Source organism: Prosopis cineraria, unplaced genomic scaffold (genome assembly GCF_029017545.1).
Source record: "Prosopis cineraria cultivar Desert tree isolate PC_DT_omini unplaced genomic scaffold, ASM2901754v1 PC14, whole genome shotgun sequence".
Lineage (NCBI taxonomy): Eukaryota > Viridiplantae > Streptophyta > Magnoliopsida > Fabales > Fabaceae > Prosopis > Prosopis cineraria.
This window is the reverse complement of record NW_026555345.1, coordinates 3189320-3203551: the sequence shown is the minus strand read 5'-3', so window position 1 is coordinate 3203551 and position 14232 is coordinate 3189320. Positions and strand designations below refer to the sequence as shown.

General features: G+C 32.5%; 3 protein-coding genes across 3 annotated transcripts; all 3 read left to right on the top strand.

Moving 5' to 3' along the window:
- Positions 1-1924: 1924 nt before the first annotated feature.
- LOC129293085 (transcription factor bHLH95-like) lies at positions 1925-2883 on the top strand. Its single transcript, XM_054930888.1, has 3 exons — positions 1925-2116; positions 2202-2624; positions 2791-2883. The coding sequence occupies exons 1-3, from the start codon at positions 1925-1927 to the stop codon at positions 2881-2883; spliced, it is 708 nt and encodes a 235-aa protein (XP_054786863.1).
- Positions 2884-7491: 4608 nt separating this feature from the next.
- On the top strand, positions 7492-8779 carry LOC129293084 (transcription factor bHLH95-like). Its single transcript, XM_054930887.1, has 4 exons — positions 7492-7749; positions 7844-7974; positions 8128-8260; positions 8678-8779. Exons 1-4 carry the CDS (start codon positions 7492-7494, stop codon positions 8777-8779), a joined length of 624 nt encoding a protein of 207 aa, XP_054786862.1.
- A 3242-nt stretch (positions 8780-12021) lies between these two features.
- Positions 12022-12964, top strand: LOC129293081 (transcription factor bHLH95-like). Its single transcript, XM_054930885.1, has 3 exons — positions 12022-12249; positions 12363-12770; positions 12869-12964. The coding sequence occupies exons 1-3, from the start codon at positions 12022-12024 to the stop codon at positions 12962-12964; spliced, it is 732 nt and encodes a 243-aa protein (XP_054786860.1).
- Positions 12965-14232: the final 1268 nt, after the last annotated feature.

Below are 14232 nucleotides of genomic sequence, written 5' to 3'. Positions count from 1 at the left end.
GTCCGGCTAACATTTTCTTCATAACTCAAAAAAGGGGCTTTCCTAATTAAATCAACATCAACTGCAGCACGAAAGAAAGACGACTGGTCACAAGATCTAGCCTCTTGAAACTCATCATCAAAAACTTTCCTACATCTGAAGACCTAAATGTCCCAACAAATGTATCGAAACAAAAACATCCCGTTGAACCTTACTAGTATAAACTACACCAATTTCATTAAGAAGATTCCATTTTAGCCATTCAGAGCCTTGCATATTGGTGAAATTGCTCCACTGTTCATTGCTAACAACAGTCTTCCAATGTTCCAAAGCATGTGGGCAGTCCTTGAGTAGGTGCATTTCAACTTGCGTGTTGCAACCAAAGGACAATCTTGCTCTACATCAAGTCCTCAGCTTCTTTGTAATGTCGATGTATGAACTCTGCCATGAGTGGATAACCACATGAATGATTTGATTTTTTTTTTGGCAATTGGCCACTGCCAAAGGATCTTCCATATGCTAACCACATTTCTTCTAGTACCTATATCTAAAAAATTAAAAGAAGATTTCACAAAAAAAAAAACCGCCAGTAGCCAGTTTCCAAAAATGTTTATCCTCTCCTCTCTCCTCACATGGTGGATGAGCATTAGTCAAATAAGTAACAATATTAGGATAGAATCACATTCCCAGCTGTTTATTTAGTAACAAAAGTTGATATATCCCTCCCATTATATGATTTCCAAAAAAAAAAAAAATGTTTTACCTATCCTGTTTATTTAGTAACAAAAATATTTTAACCAAATTTGGTCTAATTAAATGAATTTTCCAAATATTCAAATGTTTCGCCACAATTTAACCACAAATTTGTTCTACACTTATCCCATGAAGTAGAAACTTAAAACATTACCATCTGTTGATGCCAAGCATTGATCAGATTCACATAATTGTAATGGGTACGGGTGCTCATCACCAAATTTGAATCATGAATATTAAAATTCGATGGTCCAGAATTAATATTATTTTATTTTTGGACCTTTTAACCAATCACAATAACAAATACCTCATGCTCTTGAGAATATAGTCTAAGGTTAAAAGTTCCTTTTAATTCTTTTATTTCTATACCTAGAAAATATATATTAACGTATTTAAATTTAAACTCTCCAAATTATATTTGAACAGTATAGATCTCATTGCAATTAATGTTGAGGAGATGCCACCTTATAAGAAAATAAAAGTTTTTTTGATTGCACACATGCATGTCCTCTTATTAGAGGCAATTTCTATTTGAGATGTATATGGTTAGATACTAAATATGGGTTGGGCACCTCTTGATTCTTTTTGTTATGAAAAATTAACTCTTTTTACTAGATCTAACTCCGTTGGTCTAAGAAGATAGAAGTTTACTCAACTTGGGATAGGTTCAAAAATTTAGTCTCTGAAACTGTTACTCAAAGGGATATAACTGATGTTGATATGTGGTTTTTCATGTGATGAGGTTCTGTTTCCCAGGTGAGACATCAGTTACATTACAGGAGGTCACACAATTCATATTCATTTTATATGCCAGTTTGCTTCTCACGTGAACACTCATTCAACTTCGTTGCAACCTAATAAGCAAAGTTACGTTGAAACTGTATGGTGTATGGGTATTCCTCTGTTTACTTTTTACCCACTTTGAGACAGCTAAGCTAGCCACCAAGTTCATGACAGTCCCTAATATTACTGGCCAGTAAATTAAATTAGTAGAAACTTTTGAATATGAAAAACCATGTGAAAAGGGAAGTTACTTAGCATCTACTCATCATTTCCTACATTGAAATCTGCGACTGTTGCAACTATGGCCCACTGTATGAGCCACCAATCCTTGTGCTCCCCCCTATCATTTCATGCTTATAAATAGGTTCTTCATCATCACCAACCTTTCACACCTCTCTCTGAAGCCACCATGTCTGCAGATAATTCAGATGATTCTGATAAACAAATGGAGAACTTGCACATGAACCCAGCGACCAGAGGGAAGGAGAAGCTTGTTAGTAGTAGTGGTGATGAAGTTGATACTGCTGAGAGGGAGAGGCGCAGGAAGATAAATGCATTATTTCGTGGCCTTAAAGCTATGCTGCCTCATGTTCCCTCCAAGGTATATGCATGTTAATTTTGGGGATCTCTTTATAATTCAGACGATCGAAATTCTAAGTAAGATCTTTTTATATTCTGTTTTGCAGGCTGACAGAATCAAAGTGGTGGATGAAACATTGAACTACATAACAACTTTGGAGCAAACTCTGGAAAATTTGGAAAAGAAGAAGATGGAGCGATCACTTCGATCGTCTGTCTCTTCTAATGCTGGCCATCCCAGTGGTACTTCCAGAGATGCTTTCATGTCTGAACAAGTAGCTTCATCCTCATCACCCACTCCGAGTGCAAGTCCACATGGTTATAATAAACCAGTAGGATTTCAGACTTGGACTTCTCCGAATTTGGTTGTCAACATTTGTGGCAAAGAAGCTCAATTCAGCGTAACCTCTTCTAAGAATTGGTGCCCCTTCAGCACCATCTGCTGTGTTCTAGAGAAGTACAAGATCGAGGTTTTGTCTGCTCACATTTCATGTGACAATGGTCGTAGGTTCTATATGTTTCAAGCACAAGTAAGCATACATTATATGCCAAGTGTATTAATGAAGCTTTATCTTTTTGAATTTAGCAATCTCTGCATTTATTTATTTTTTTTTAACAAAAAAAAAATCTGAAGTTTCATTGAATTATGGTAGTTAAACGATTTCTAGTTTAGGGTTATTTGGATGAATCTTGCAGGTGAGCGGAGATTCGGATCAGGTTCCAGGGGCACTATCAGCAGAGGAAACATTCAAGCAAGCTGCTGAAGAAATTATTCTGCGTATCACTTGAAATCTACCCAGCAAGCTCTTGCCTTGTCATAATTTGATGGCTTTAATATGCATTATCAACAGGGGAATAATTGTTAATTTTCCTTTATTTCTTTTATGTTTGATGTTTTAATATGTGAACTTAAGATGTGATTCCATGGAAGAATTTAAGAGTGCTTGCTTATTACAAGATTCTCATACTACTGTATTTATTTTTCCATCAATTACAGTCCAACCTTTACCTCCCCGCTAAATGTTAAATACCAGAAAACTAAGGAACATAAATGCTTCGTACGTCTAACGATTGCACAAGATAATATTTAATTAGCGGCGATTGTTAATTTTCTGGTAGAAAATGATATATATATATATATATATATATAAAAGGAAAAATTAATTATTTGATCTTTACAGAAAAAATGCATGATTAAAGCAACAACTGCATAATTGATTTCGGAAAAAGAAATTGAACGTTAATAGCGAAGATCGATGCGGGCATACGTTAATATAAACACGGCCTTTTGAGCGGATAAAGCTCACATGCAAATATATAGAGAGAATGACCAGGAAAAGAAAGCGCAAGCTCTCTCTCTCTCTCTCTCTCTCTCTCTCTCTCTCTCTCTCACACACACACACACACACACACACACACACACACACTGCATATTTGGAGTGCTGTTATTCTGAATTATACAATTAATTGGTCTAATAAGTAGCCACCTAATATATATTCAGCTAGTATCACTCACACATGTAACATTTTTGTAACTGTAAATGATACATATTCTCCAGGACAAGAATCTTAGTTCCAGCTCATTTCATATGTATAAATCACATATTCTCTATGTGATTGCAGTTACCTTGAGATTATATTTTTTATTTTTATCCAACCCCACATATTTCTGTCACCACTACTCTTTTTTTAGTGGTCTTATCAATCATCTCTTTGATGTACTCCTTTTAATTCTTATTGTAAGGCACTTTTATTAATAATATCGTCGAAACCAAAAAAGGGTGATTAAATTATTAGTTTTGTTTGAAATAAAATGAACTTTTAATTTTACTCTTATTTAAATGAGAATTTTTAACATTTACATTACATTCTCTACTATAAGCAATGGGTTTAAATAAAAATAATATTGAAAAAAATATATGACCTCATACCACACATAAACAACCGTGTTTGATCAACAGAGGAAAAATCTATCTAATTCAAATAACACTCTGGAGAATCTGGAGAAATAATCCCTGAGAGAGAAGAGAGCTATTAACACAGTTGATGTAGAAGATCATCATCATGACTCTCATAAAGAAGGAAGAAGATGAGGCTCTTCAAAGAAACTATCACTTTTAGCTTTTTTTTTATATAAGTAAAATTACATTTTTTTAATAAGTATTTATTGAAAACTTTTTAAATTATCTCTCATAATTTTACCATTCATAATCATAAGAGATAATTAATGAAAGCTTAATAAATATAATTAATAAAGGGTATTATAGTCCAATTTTTTTATTTACAAACACACTTAATATAGTTAATTTATTTTTTTTGAACTGTGTGATATAATTTTTTTTTCTTGCAAATACAGAGGAGGGAATGATGTAAAACACACAAACTCACACTCACATTCATTGATTTGAACAGAATAGGATAAGGAGAAGAAACAAAAACAGAGAGTGGGAGGTGGAGGGGAAGTGAGAACAGAGAAGGTGAAAAGAGAGAGAAGTGATTGAAATATGAGAGAGGGAATAAAAGAGAGACGCAGAACTAAAGGGAGAGAGAGACTTTCAGAAAATCATAATGCTTCAAACATTCATTCATCAATATCTCCTCTTGGATACACAAATCATGCTATTTATAAGCATGAGATTTCCTTCCTAACAAGGAAACGTCCACTTGCTGCCTAGTTTCCTTCACAAGAAGGAAACTTACAAAAATTAAATGAAAAACAACAAAACAAATAAACTAATGAAAAGCAATAAAATTCACTTGCTACTTGGTTTCCTTCACAAGAAGGAAACTTACAAAAGTTAAATGAAAAGCAACAAAACTAATAAACTAATGAAAAGCAATAAGAAGTAATAAATCATTTCTTCCTAAAGTAATATTTGTCATATTTTCTATCAGGGAATATATGACAATCATTATTGTTGATGAAGCTATTAAAAGTACATTAAAACCCTGAAAAAGTACATTAAAGATAGGGCTTCAAACTTGGATTTACCAAATGTATGTGGTAGGTGAACATTTGCGGCAAAGAAGCTCAGTTTAGTCGCGTGTGCTTTCCCAAGAAGTAAGGCCTCTTCGGTGCCATCTGTGTTATGTTCTTCATAACCACAATGTTGAGGTTTTATCAGCCAACATCTCATCTGATAAAAATAATAATCTTGTATATGATTCAAGCACACGTAAGCGCGAACGCGCGCGCACCCCAATCTAGTGCTAGCACAACCGCTTTTTTTTTTTTTTTTAAAAAAAGATTACTTATAATATTTATCATTGTTTTGTTGAATTTAGAAGGCAAATAGGCGTTCAGATCAAATTTCAGAGGCATTTTGCAGGCAACTCATCTTTGGTGTCTCTTTGATGGCTCAAAAAGTGTTCAAAGGAACATCTTTTATAAGCTTTCTTTCAATATTGGCTGTCCACTTTTGTGCTTGCTTTTTAATTTAAGATTCAGTAGTTACGTTGTTTCATGACAGAATTACAAAATATGTGTGCCTTTGGATGGAACCATATTACTTGGGATGAGTTTGTTCTGATTAATGATTAAATGAAATTCTATTACTAAATGAATCTTAGGAAAGACGCTATTTATAAAATTCCAATACAAATTTTACTTTCATAATGAACACCCTTAAAGGCTAGCTATATCCAAAAATCCAATGAAGATTTTTTTTTTACAAGCATAAATGATACTTCCTATATTTTAAATTATAAGACACTTTTGGGAGAGATTAGTCGTCACAAAATATAAGGCACTTTGAGAAAATTAATATTTTATTAAATAGACTTATTTCAATATTATCTTTTCTCTCTCTCTCTCTATTTAATACTAATTAAGTATAGATTTAAGGTTATTAAATGAAGGGTATTTTTAAAAATTTATATTTTTATTTTAAAAAAATATTTTATAATTTAAGACAAAAAAAGTACCTAGTTCTGATATTCATTACTCGAGTGCCAAGTATGAGCCATTGATATATTAAACCTGGATGATCCACAATTAATATTGTTTTAATTTTACACTTTAATAGCTTTTTTATTTCTATAGATGGTATAATCTAATATATAGAATGTAAATGTTATTTTGTGAAAACATAATTTGATTATTTAAAAATATATATTAAAACCTTTAAATTTTAGATGGTTCAAATTATATTTCAATAGTATGGCAAATTTACATTGTTGTGGCGTAGTGAGCACCAACTTATGAATATCTTAAAAGGATTTAGCCTTTTTTAAAATAAAAATTTCATTAAAATCAATATGTACTCTGAATTAATTGAAGTTTTCATGTTCATTAAATATGAATACAATTGAAATCATCTTCTCTCCAATACTATATTAATAAGATTAAAAACTTAATTAAAACACTGAATTATAATTTTTGAACATGTTTTAAAAAAAAGTAAATAATGTATTGATTAGTTTGATTGTCATACATCCAACAATAATTTAAATACTACAATTTTTGTCAATCTATCTTTAGGGTGTAGAAACATCATTAGTTCTGACATCAGCTAATTATTCTCTTGCACAGTTTTTGACCTTTTCCGTAACTTTATATTAAAAGAAAAATGAGCACCAACTTCATTTTTCAAGCTATTGGAGTTTGGAGACTACGTAGGTGTGTAGTGCAAGATACCAAGGCCCACACAGGGGTAGAAGTATGAAACGGGATTTGGAGGGAAAGCGCAAGTGGATTTAAATAATAAATAATTAAATTTAACTTAATAAAATAAATTAATCTTTAAAAATTAAAAAGCAACTATGATTTTAGTAACAAGAAATTAAAATACTATCCTACATTGTATTTCATGTGATTCGTCATGCAACCCATAACCAAATGTAATGGGAGCGAACAACACATCACGGACAGTGTGACTAACACGCGTTTCTGAGCGAATCTCCGGCAAGGCTTAATCTAACAGCTATGCTTTTAAATTTTTATTCTGAAACTGTCGTTCAAAGAGATTTAACTGATGCTGATATATGGCTTTTCATGTGATGAGGTCCTGTTTCCCAGGTGAGACATCAGTTACATTGCAGAAGGAGGTCACACAATTCATATTCCACAGCTTGCTTCTCATCTGAACACTCAATCAACTTTGTTGCAACCTTTACAAATATCTTCTGTTTACATGGCTTTTGCCCACTTTTAGATAGCCACGAAGTTCATGACAGTCTCTTAGTTCATTGTATATTACTGATACATGTTATTAGTGGAAACTTTGGAAGATGAAAAACCATGTGAAGGGATAAGTTACCAATATATAGGACTGTACAACTATGGCCCAATGTAGATCCTTGGAAGAACAAGCCTTGTGCTCCAGCCTATCATTTCATACTTAAATGCTTTTATAAATTGTGTTCTTCAACACTAACCTTTCACATCTATCTGAGGCCATGTCTGCAGATAGAGAACCAGAGAGGGAAAACCAGTCCAATGATTCAGATAATTCTGACATGGAGAAGAACATGCCCATAAACCCACCTGAAAACAATTCCAATTCTAATGGCCCTTCACCGACAAGAGGGAAGGAGAAGTGTGTTATTAGTAGTAGTGACGAAACTGATGATGATACTGCTGAGAGAGAGAAGCGTAAGAAGATAAACGATTTATTTGGTAGCCTTCAAGCTATGCTTCCGCATGTTCCTTCGCAGGTACATTAAGTGTTTCAACTTTACAGAGCTCTTTATAATAATTCAGACAATCGAATACTATGATATCTGCAATTATATATCTTCTTTTTTGCAGGCGGATAAAATAACAGTAGTGGATGAAACATTGAACTACATAACAACATTAGAGAAAACTTTGGAAAACCTGCAAAAGACGAAGATGCAACGACTTCTTCGATCGTCAGTCTCTAATGTTGGGCATCCCAGGTGCTTCAAGAGAGGCCTTCATGGCTGAACAAGTAGCTTCGTCCTCACCCACTCCGGCGCTGCAAGACTACATGGTTATAAACCAGTAGGGTTTCAAACTTGGACTTCTCCGAATTTGGTCGTCAACATTTGCGGCCAAGATGCTCAATTCAGTGTGTGCTCTTCCAAGAAGTGGCGCCTTTTCACCACAATCTGTTATGTTCTGGAGAAGTACAAGATTGAAGTTCTGTTTGCCCACATTACATGTGACAATAATGGTCGAAGGTTCTATATGTTTGAAGCACAAGTAAGTATATGCATTATACTTAATTATGGCTTCATATATATTTATTCATGGAAAAGTGAGTTAAATGTCAAAGTGTGTATTAATGATGCCTTCATGTTAAAATAGTTTAGATATCTTCTGGTTTTATTTGTTAAGCAATCTCTGCATGGAATTTTTTGACCAAATATCTACATTTTCATTGAATGCACCATAAGTATACATAGGGGTATTTACTAACAACCGTTGACTCTAGTGGAAGGGGTATGATCGCTTCAGTACCAGCCTCAGACTCAAGTTTGTGTGGATGCATCAAGTATTTCATGAGAGCTACACCTAACAGAACCCGACAATACTGATCAGATAGCCATATAAATTAAAAATACATTGAGAGTATCTAAACGATTTCTGAATGAGGATTATTTTGGATGAATCTTGTAGGTGAACAGAGATTCGGATCAGCTTCCTGGGGCATTATCAGCAGAGGAAACATTCAAGCAAGCTGCTGAAGAAATTATTCTGTGTCTTGCCTTGTTAATTTGATGGCTTTAATTATATGTATTAGTTATGGGCAGGGGAATAATTGTTAATCTTCGTTTATTTCTTTTCTGTTTGATGTTTTTAATTGAATTTGTGAACTTAAGATGTGATTCCATGGCAGAATTTAAGAATGATTTCCTATAATATAAGCTTCTCATATTGCGTACTGTCTTTGTTTTTCCATCGAGTATAGTCCAATTTATCTTCTCGCTAGATAATATTAAATATCAGAAAAACTAAGGAACAAAAATACTTTCGACCAATGCTAAATGAATTTAAAAATGGAAGTCCCAACTCAAAATTATCGTGTTTTCTGTCCTTGAAATCATAAACTTAGAACCTAGCTAGAAAATTAAGTTTGAACTTGTCACACACACACATCCCGGCGGCAAGGAACTTTGGAGGTAATGATTTCCCTCAATTATGAGATTGATACTGATTAAGTAATCGTAGATGGAGAAAGAGCGATAAAAAATGAGAGAGAGAGAGAGAGAGAGAGAGAGAGAGAGAGAGAGATTAACATCTTTACATTAGTGGTTTTTCTCCTAAATACATTACATGATGTTAGCCCTTCATCGTGATTCTGTTGGTAATCATGATTATAATGTTTTGATGATAACGAAATTACAGAGTTTAGAAAATGCTATCCGTCTAACTATTGCTTATGATATTATTTAATTATGGGGACTGTTTTCGTGTAGAAAATGATGGAAAGTATTGGAAATTAATATGCTTGGTTAAATAAACGACTATATAATTAATTTTGGAAAATGAAATTGAACATTGCGCAGATCGAGTAAACGGCCATTTGAGAAACATATAGAAGATGACGACATGCAAATATAGACCAAGAAAAAAGAAAGCACAGGCTCTATTGTCAATCTTTTTTTGTTTTTTTTTTTTTCACGTCTCTATTGTCTATTCTAAGTGTTTCAGATCTGAATTTGGTAAGTGACTCAATGAGTTTTCCATAGTGATTGTTGATTCAATCAAATGGCTATCAACGATGTAGTCACAGTATAAAAGAAGAGCACCAAATCACAACTTTTACCATGTACCTTAATTGAATAGTTCATATGATTGTAGAGAAATAATTAAATTATATCTTCATAAAATCATTTTTTAACTCACCATTTTATGAAGCATGAATTTTTAAGTATTGATAAAATCTTACCTCTGTAGTGCAGATACTCTCATTGAGTGAGAGGCTTTAGGACACTTGTGAATTCCAAATCCGTGATTATTATGAATTTTTATGGCAAAGCTGCTTAGCTACTAAGAGCTACCATAACATAGACGCATAAGCTATATGATGCTCATAAATATGTAATGAATTCCACTTTTATTTAAGTTGAGCAAAGCATGATTTGGATTTAATTTTGCAAAAATAAGAAATTAAGAATATAAAAATGTACTAAAATAAAAATTCCAACAATCACAGTTGATCAAGACAACCTAGGGTGGCTAATCCCCTTTCCAATTCATAGAACGTAATTACCTAAACACTTAATATTAATTTGTTAATCTGGAGTATTAATAGGAATAATTATCTTTCTATTAATTACACTTTTCTCTTGAATTAATATGCTATTTTTAACACAAATACCCAACAGGCAAAATGCATAAACTCACTCTAATGTATTTATATAAGTTTAATAGGTATATATTCCTATTTATTGGCAAATTAAAAATAATTATAATTTCATATTACTCAATCTAATAGTCTAATTCAGATTCTTCTCTTTCAAGGCAAAACCTAAACTCCTAAATTCACACTTAATAGTGGCCAAACATTAAATAGATAAATAAGCACAAAATTAAGTAAACAAAACTCATATTTAGCTTAAAATAAATGATTCAAACATGCTCTAAAATAAGAATTAGTTCATAGCAACCTTAGATTAAGAGAAAATCAGCTACACATAGCCTAATGGTAGCAAAAATCAACAATATAAAAAGAAGAAAGAGAATAAAAGTTTAATCGGAGCAATTTTAACTTATTTTTTACTAAATCCAAGCTTTTTCAACCCTCTTTTGACTCTTTTTTCTCTCCCTGAATGTTTTGCAACTGCTAGAAGTGAGGTGATTGAGAATGAGGTTGCCAAACCCTAAAAGTTCCCTTGAGATCAAAACTGTGCGTTTTACTAAAATTGCATTTCACTGTAATGAAATGCATTTTTGTTGCAACAAACATAACTTGTGTAAATTTTTTTTTTATATTTATTTTCTTGGACTTAAGCTTCAAAATTTTCATCTTTGAGCTATAAATTGGGCCTTCCTACATATGTAAAGATTAGAATTAATGTAGAATTAGTTCACTAACTTTAATTACATCTTCATGTCCATTTTCATAAATAATCATCCACTTAATCAAATTTTTGTTAATAAATTTAAATAAATGATTTTCAATTACATTAAAAACACTAATAAATTTAGGAAAATATTGGAAGTCATCATTATAGTTTCAACGGAACCTATTCATAATTGTAGACACTTGCTGTCTTTAGAACTTGCTTGTTGGTCTTCATTAACCCTCTGGCCTTTCCGTTTTATCTTTTTTTGAAAAAAAAAATCTATCAATTCTAAAGTTGGGTGCCGAATTTTGTGAATTCCAGCTTCGACTGTGGGCTTGCGTACTAGAAGTTTTACATCAGTTTTAAACCTAGCAAGTTTTGGATTAATTGTTAAAGCCATATAGTTTTGAGGTTAGCTGAAAAATTTGGGTTGATGATGACAAGAAAAGCCATCCGATGCAACTCTCTGTTATTGTTATAAGGAGAAATTCTCTTAATTATTCTTAGAAGGCTACCCAACCTAGACAATTGATCTAAGTCCAACCAGAATACATCCATTGTGCCTCATTATTTTTGCGTCTGATAATTATTTCAGCCACCTGATCGTGAACATTAATAAAATTAATTGGTAAGATTTATAATTTAGCCAGCTAATATATATTCAGCCTGGTCATTTCACGTGTAGTGTTTTTGTAACTGTAAATGATAAACGTATACTCAGAAAAGAAATAATCATAGTTACAGCTCATTTCATACATGCATGTATGCGTGCCTCGTCATGTAAACTGCGTTTTAGCCAAACCTCACATTTTCCGTCACAGGTATCTTTGTTATCTATCCTGGAATCTCAACGTTATAAATGTCTCTCTCTGTTGTGACTTTCTCATCATCAATCTCTCTCTTGTTGGCATCTCCATAGACAAAAACTTCTTCCTCTTGCAGGAACAAACCATGTCTGATCATCAAGAGGAGCAAACTCTATCTAATTCAGATAACAGTGGCGAAATTAGTACAGCAGATAGATCATTGAGAGGGAAGAGAGCTATTAACACAGTTGATGGTGGAGAAGATCATCGTGATCATCAATCTCATGCCTCATCAGAGAGAGAACGAAGGAAGAGGATGAGGCTTTATCTCAGAGAACTTCAAACTCTGGTCCCTTCTGTTCATCATGTCAAGGTAAATTATTTTTCAAGAGTTTAATTTCGTCTTTTAGTTCAATCAACATATACGTGAATAGATGGGTATGAACAAATCATATAATTGAACATGTACTTGTTTAATCTGTGCAGGCAGACAAGGCAACCATTGTTGAAGAAACGATGAAGTACATCAAAACCCTAGAAGATACTCTTGAAAATTTGGAAAAGCTGAAGAGAGAGAGACTCCGATTATCTGCATCCAATTTGGCTTTTTATTATCCCACTGGTAATGTTGCTAGTGGCGCCTTCACAACAGCTCGCCTGCAGGGATCTTCTTCCTGCACAGCCAATCCAAATCCAATAGGGCTTCGAACTTGGATTTTCCCAAACGTGGTAGTGAACATTTGCGGTGAAGATGCTCAGTTTAGCATGTGCTTTCCCAATAAGGAAGGCCTTTACAGTGCCATTTATTATGCTCTTCAGAAGCACAATATTCAGGTTTTGTCTGCCAACATCTCATCTGATGATTATAACAGCTCCTATAAGATTCAAGCTCGTGTATGTATATACATCGATCTCCAAGCACAACCTTTAATTGTATTAGTTTCATTTTAGGTATGTTAATTATTTATTATATTTGTCATTGTTTTGGTCAGCTTTTGAAGGCAAATAATTCAGCTGGGGCATTATTTTCAGTGGAGGAAACATTCAAAGAAGCGGCAAGAGACATATATCTTCTCTCTCCAGTATGAAGTTTCCTCAAGAAAAAAGCTTTACGGAGTCATTTTGATATGGCTCGTAAAGTGTTCGAAGGAAAATTTTATTTTATAAGTTTTTTTTCCCAAAATCTTTGTTGTCTATTTTCGCGCTTTGTTTTTTTGTTCTTAATGTAAACTTCTGAAGTTGTTCCATGGCAGAATTGCAAAATGCTTTGTCATGCCCCTTTTAGTTTGCGTTGCATTTTAATTTGCAGTGAGATCAGCAGGATATGTGCTTCTGGATTCTTATTAATGAATATTAAATGAATTTTCATATTGGTAAATGAATCTTGGGAAGAATATTTAATTTATCAGTTGAATTTTTATTATCTAAAATTATATTTCAACTAATGAATAAAAAAACTTATATCTCTATAATTAAATGCTTATTGTCAACTTACACTAATAGATATTACACCTTTTCATTACATGATTGGAGTTCCAAATGCTTTGTCATTGTTTTAACCCTAAATCAGAACTTTATTATACAACACCTTGAATTGATGCCAAATACTCAGATTCATTTATGACTATTACTTATCCATGTGAATGTTAGTAAGTCAAAAGGATTGAATTGAAGTAATAATGATGTACTCTTTCTTGTCCTTAATATAAGGCACTTTCTAAAAATTTTGCCTGGTACTTAATATAAGACACCTTATAAAACTTAATGAAACATTAATGGGTTATTTTCAAAAATGTCCACATATCCTATTTGTTCATTTGGACGGCATGTTTGATTTTAAAATTTAAAAGTGAAGTTAATAATTTTAAGGGTAATTTGGGATTTCTATGAAAAATTTAAAAAAATCAAGACTCTTGATTAATTTTAACTACTTTTCTTAATTCGCATGATTTATAAATAAGATTTGAGGGAGCACAAAAAATGTGGATGGATTTAATGAGACTTGCCACATGCCAAATTTTTAGAAAAGTAAAATACTAATATGAAATAAGTAGCAATTTCATACACACTATAGAGGGGTTTAAATCCTATAAAGTTGATATATGTGAATATGTCATTGAAGTTTGCCCTTTTTAGCATTTTTCATCATTTTATTATTTTTTATAAGATATAAAATATTCTTTTTTTTAAAGGCAAACTTCACTAATACTCACGTATCCCAACTTCATAGGATTTAAATTCTATTATATATATAGTATCAAGAAAAAGAAGAAAAATATAATTTCATATAGTATACTAAAAGAATAAGAAAAAAGATAATTGAATTCAGAATTTTTCAAGCACAAAGAATTTCTTG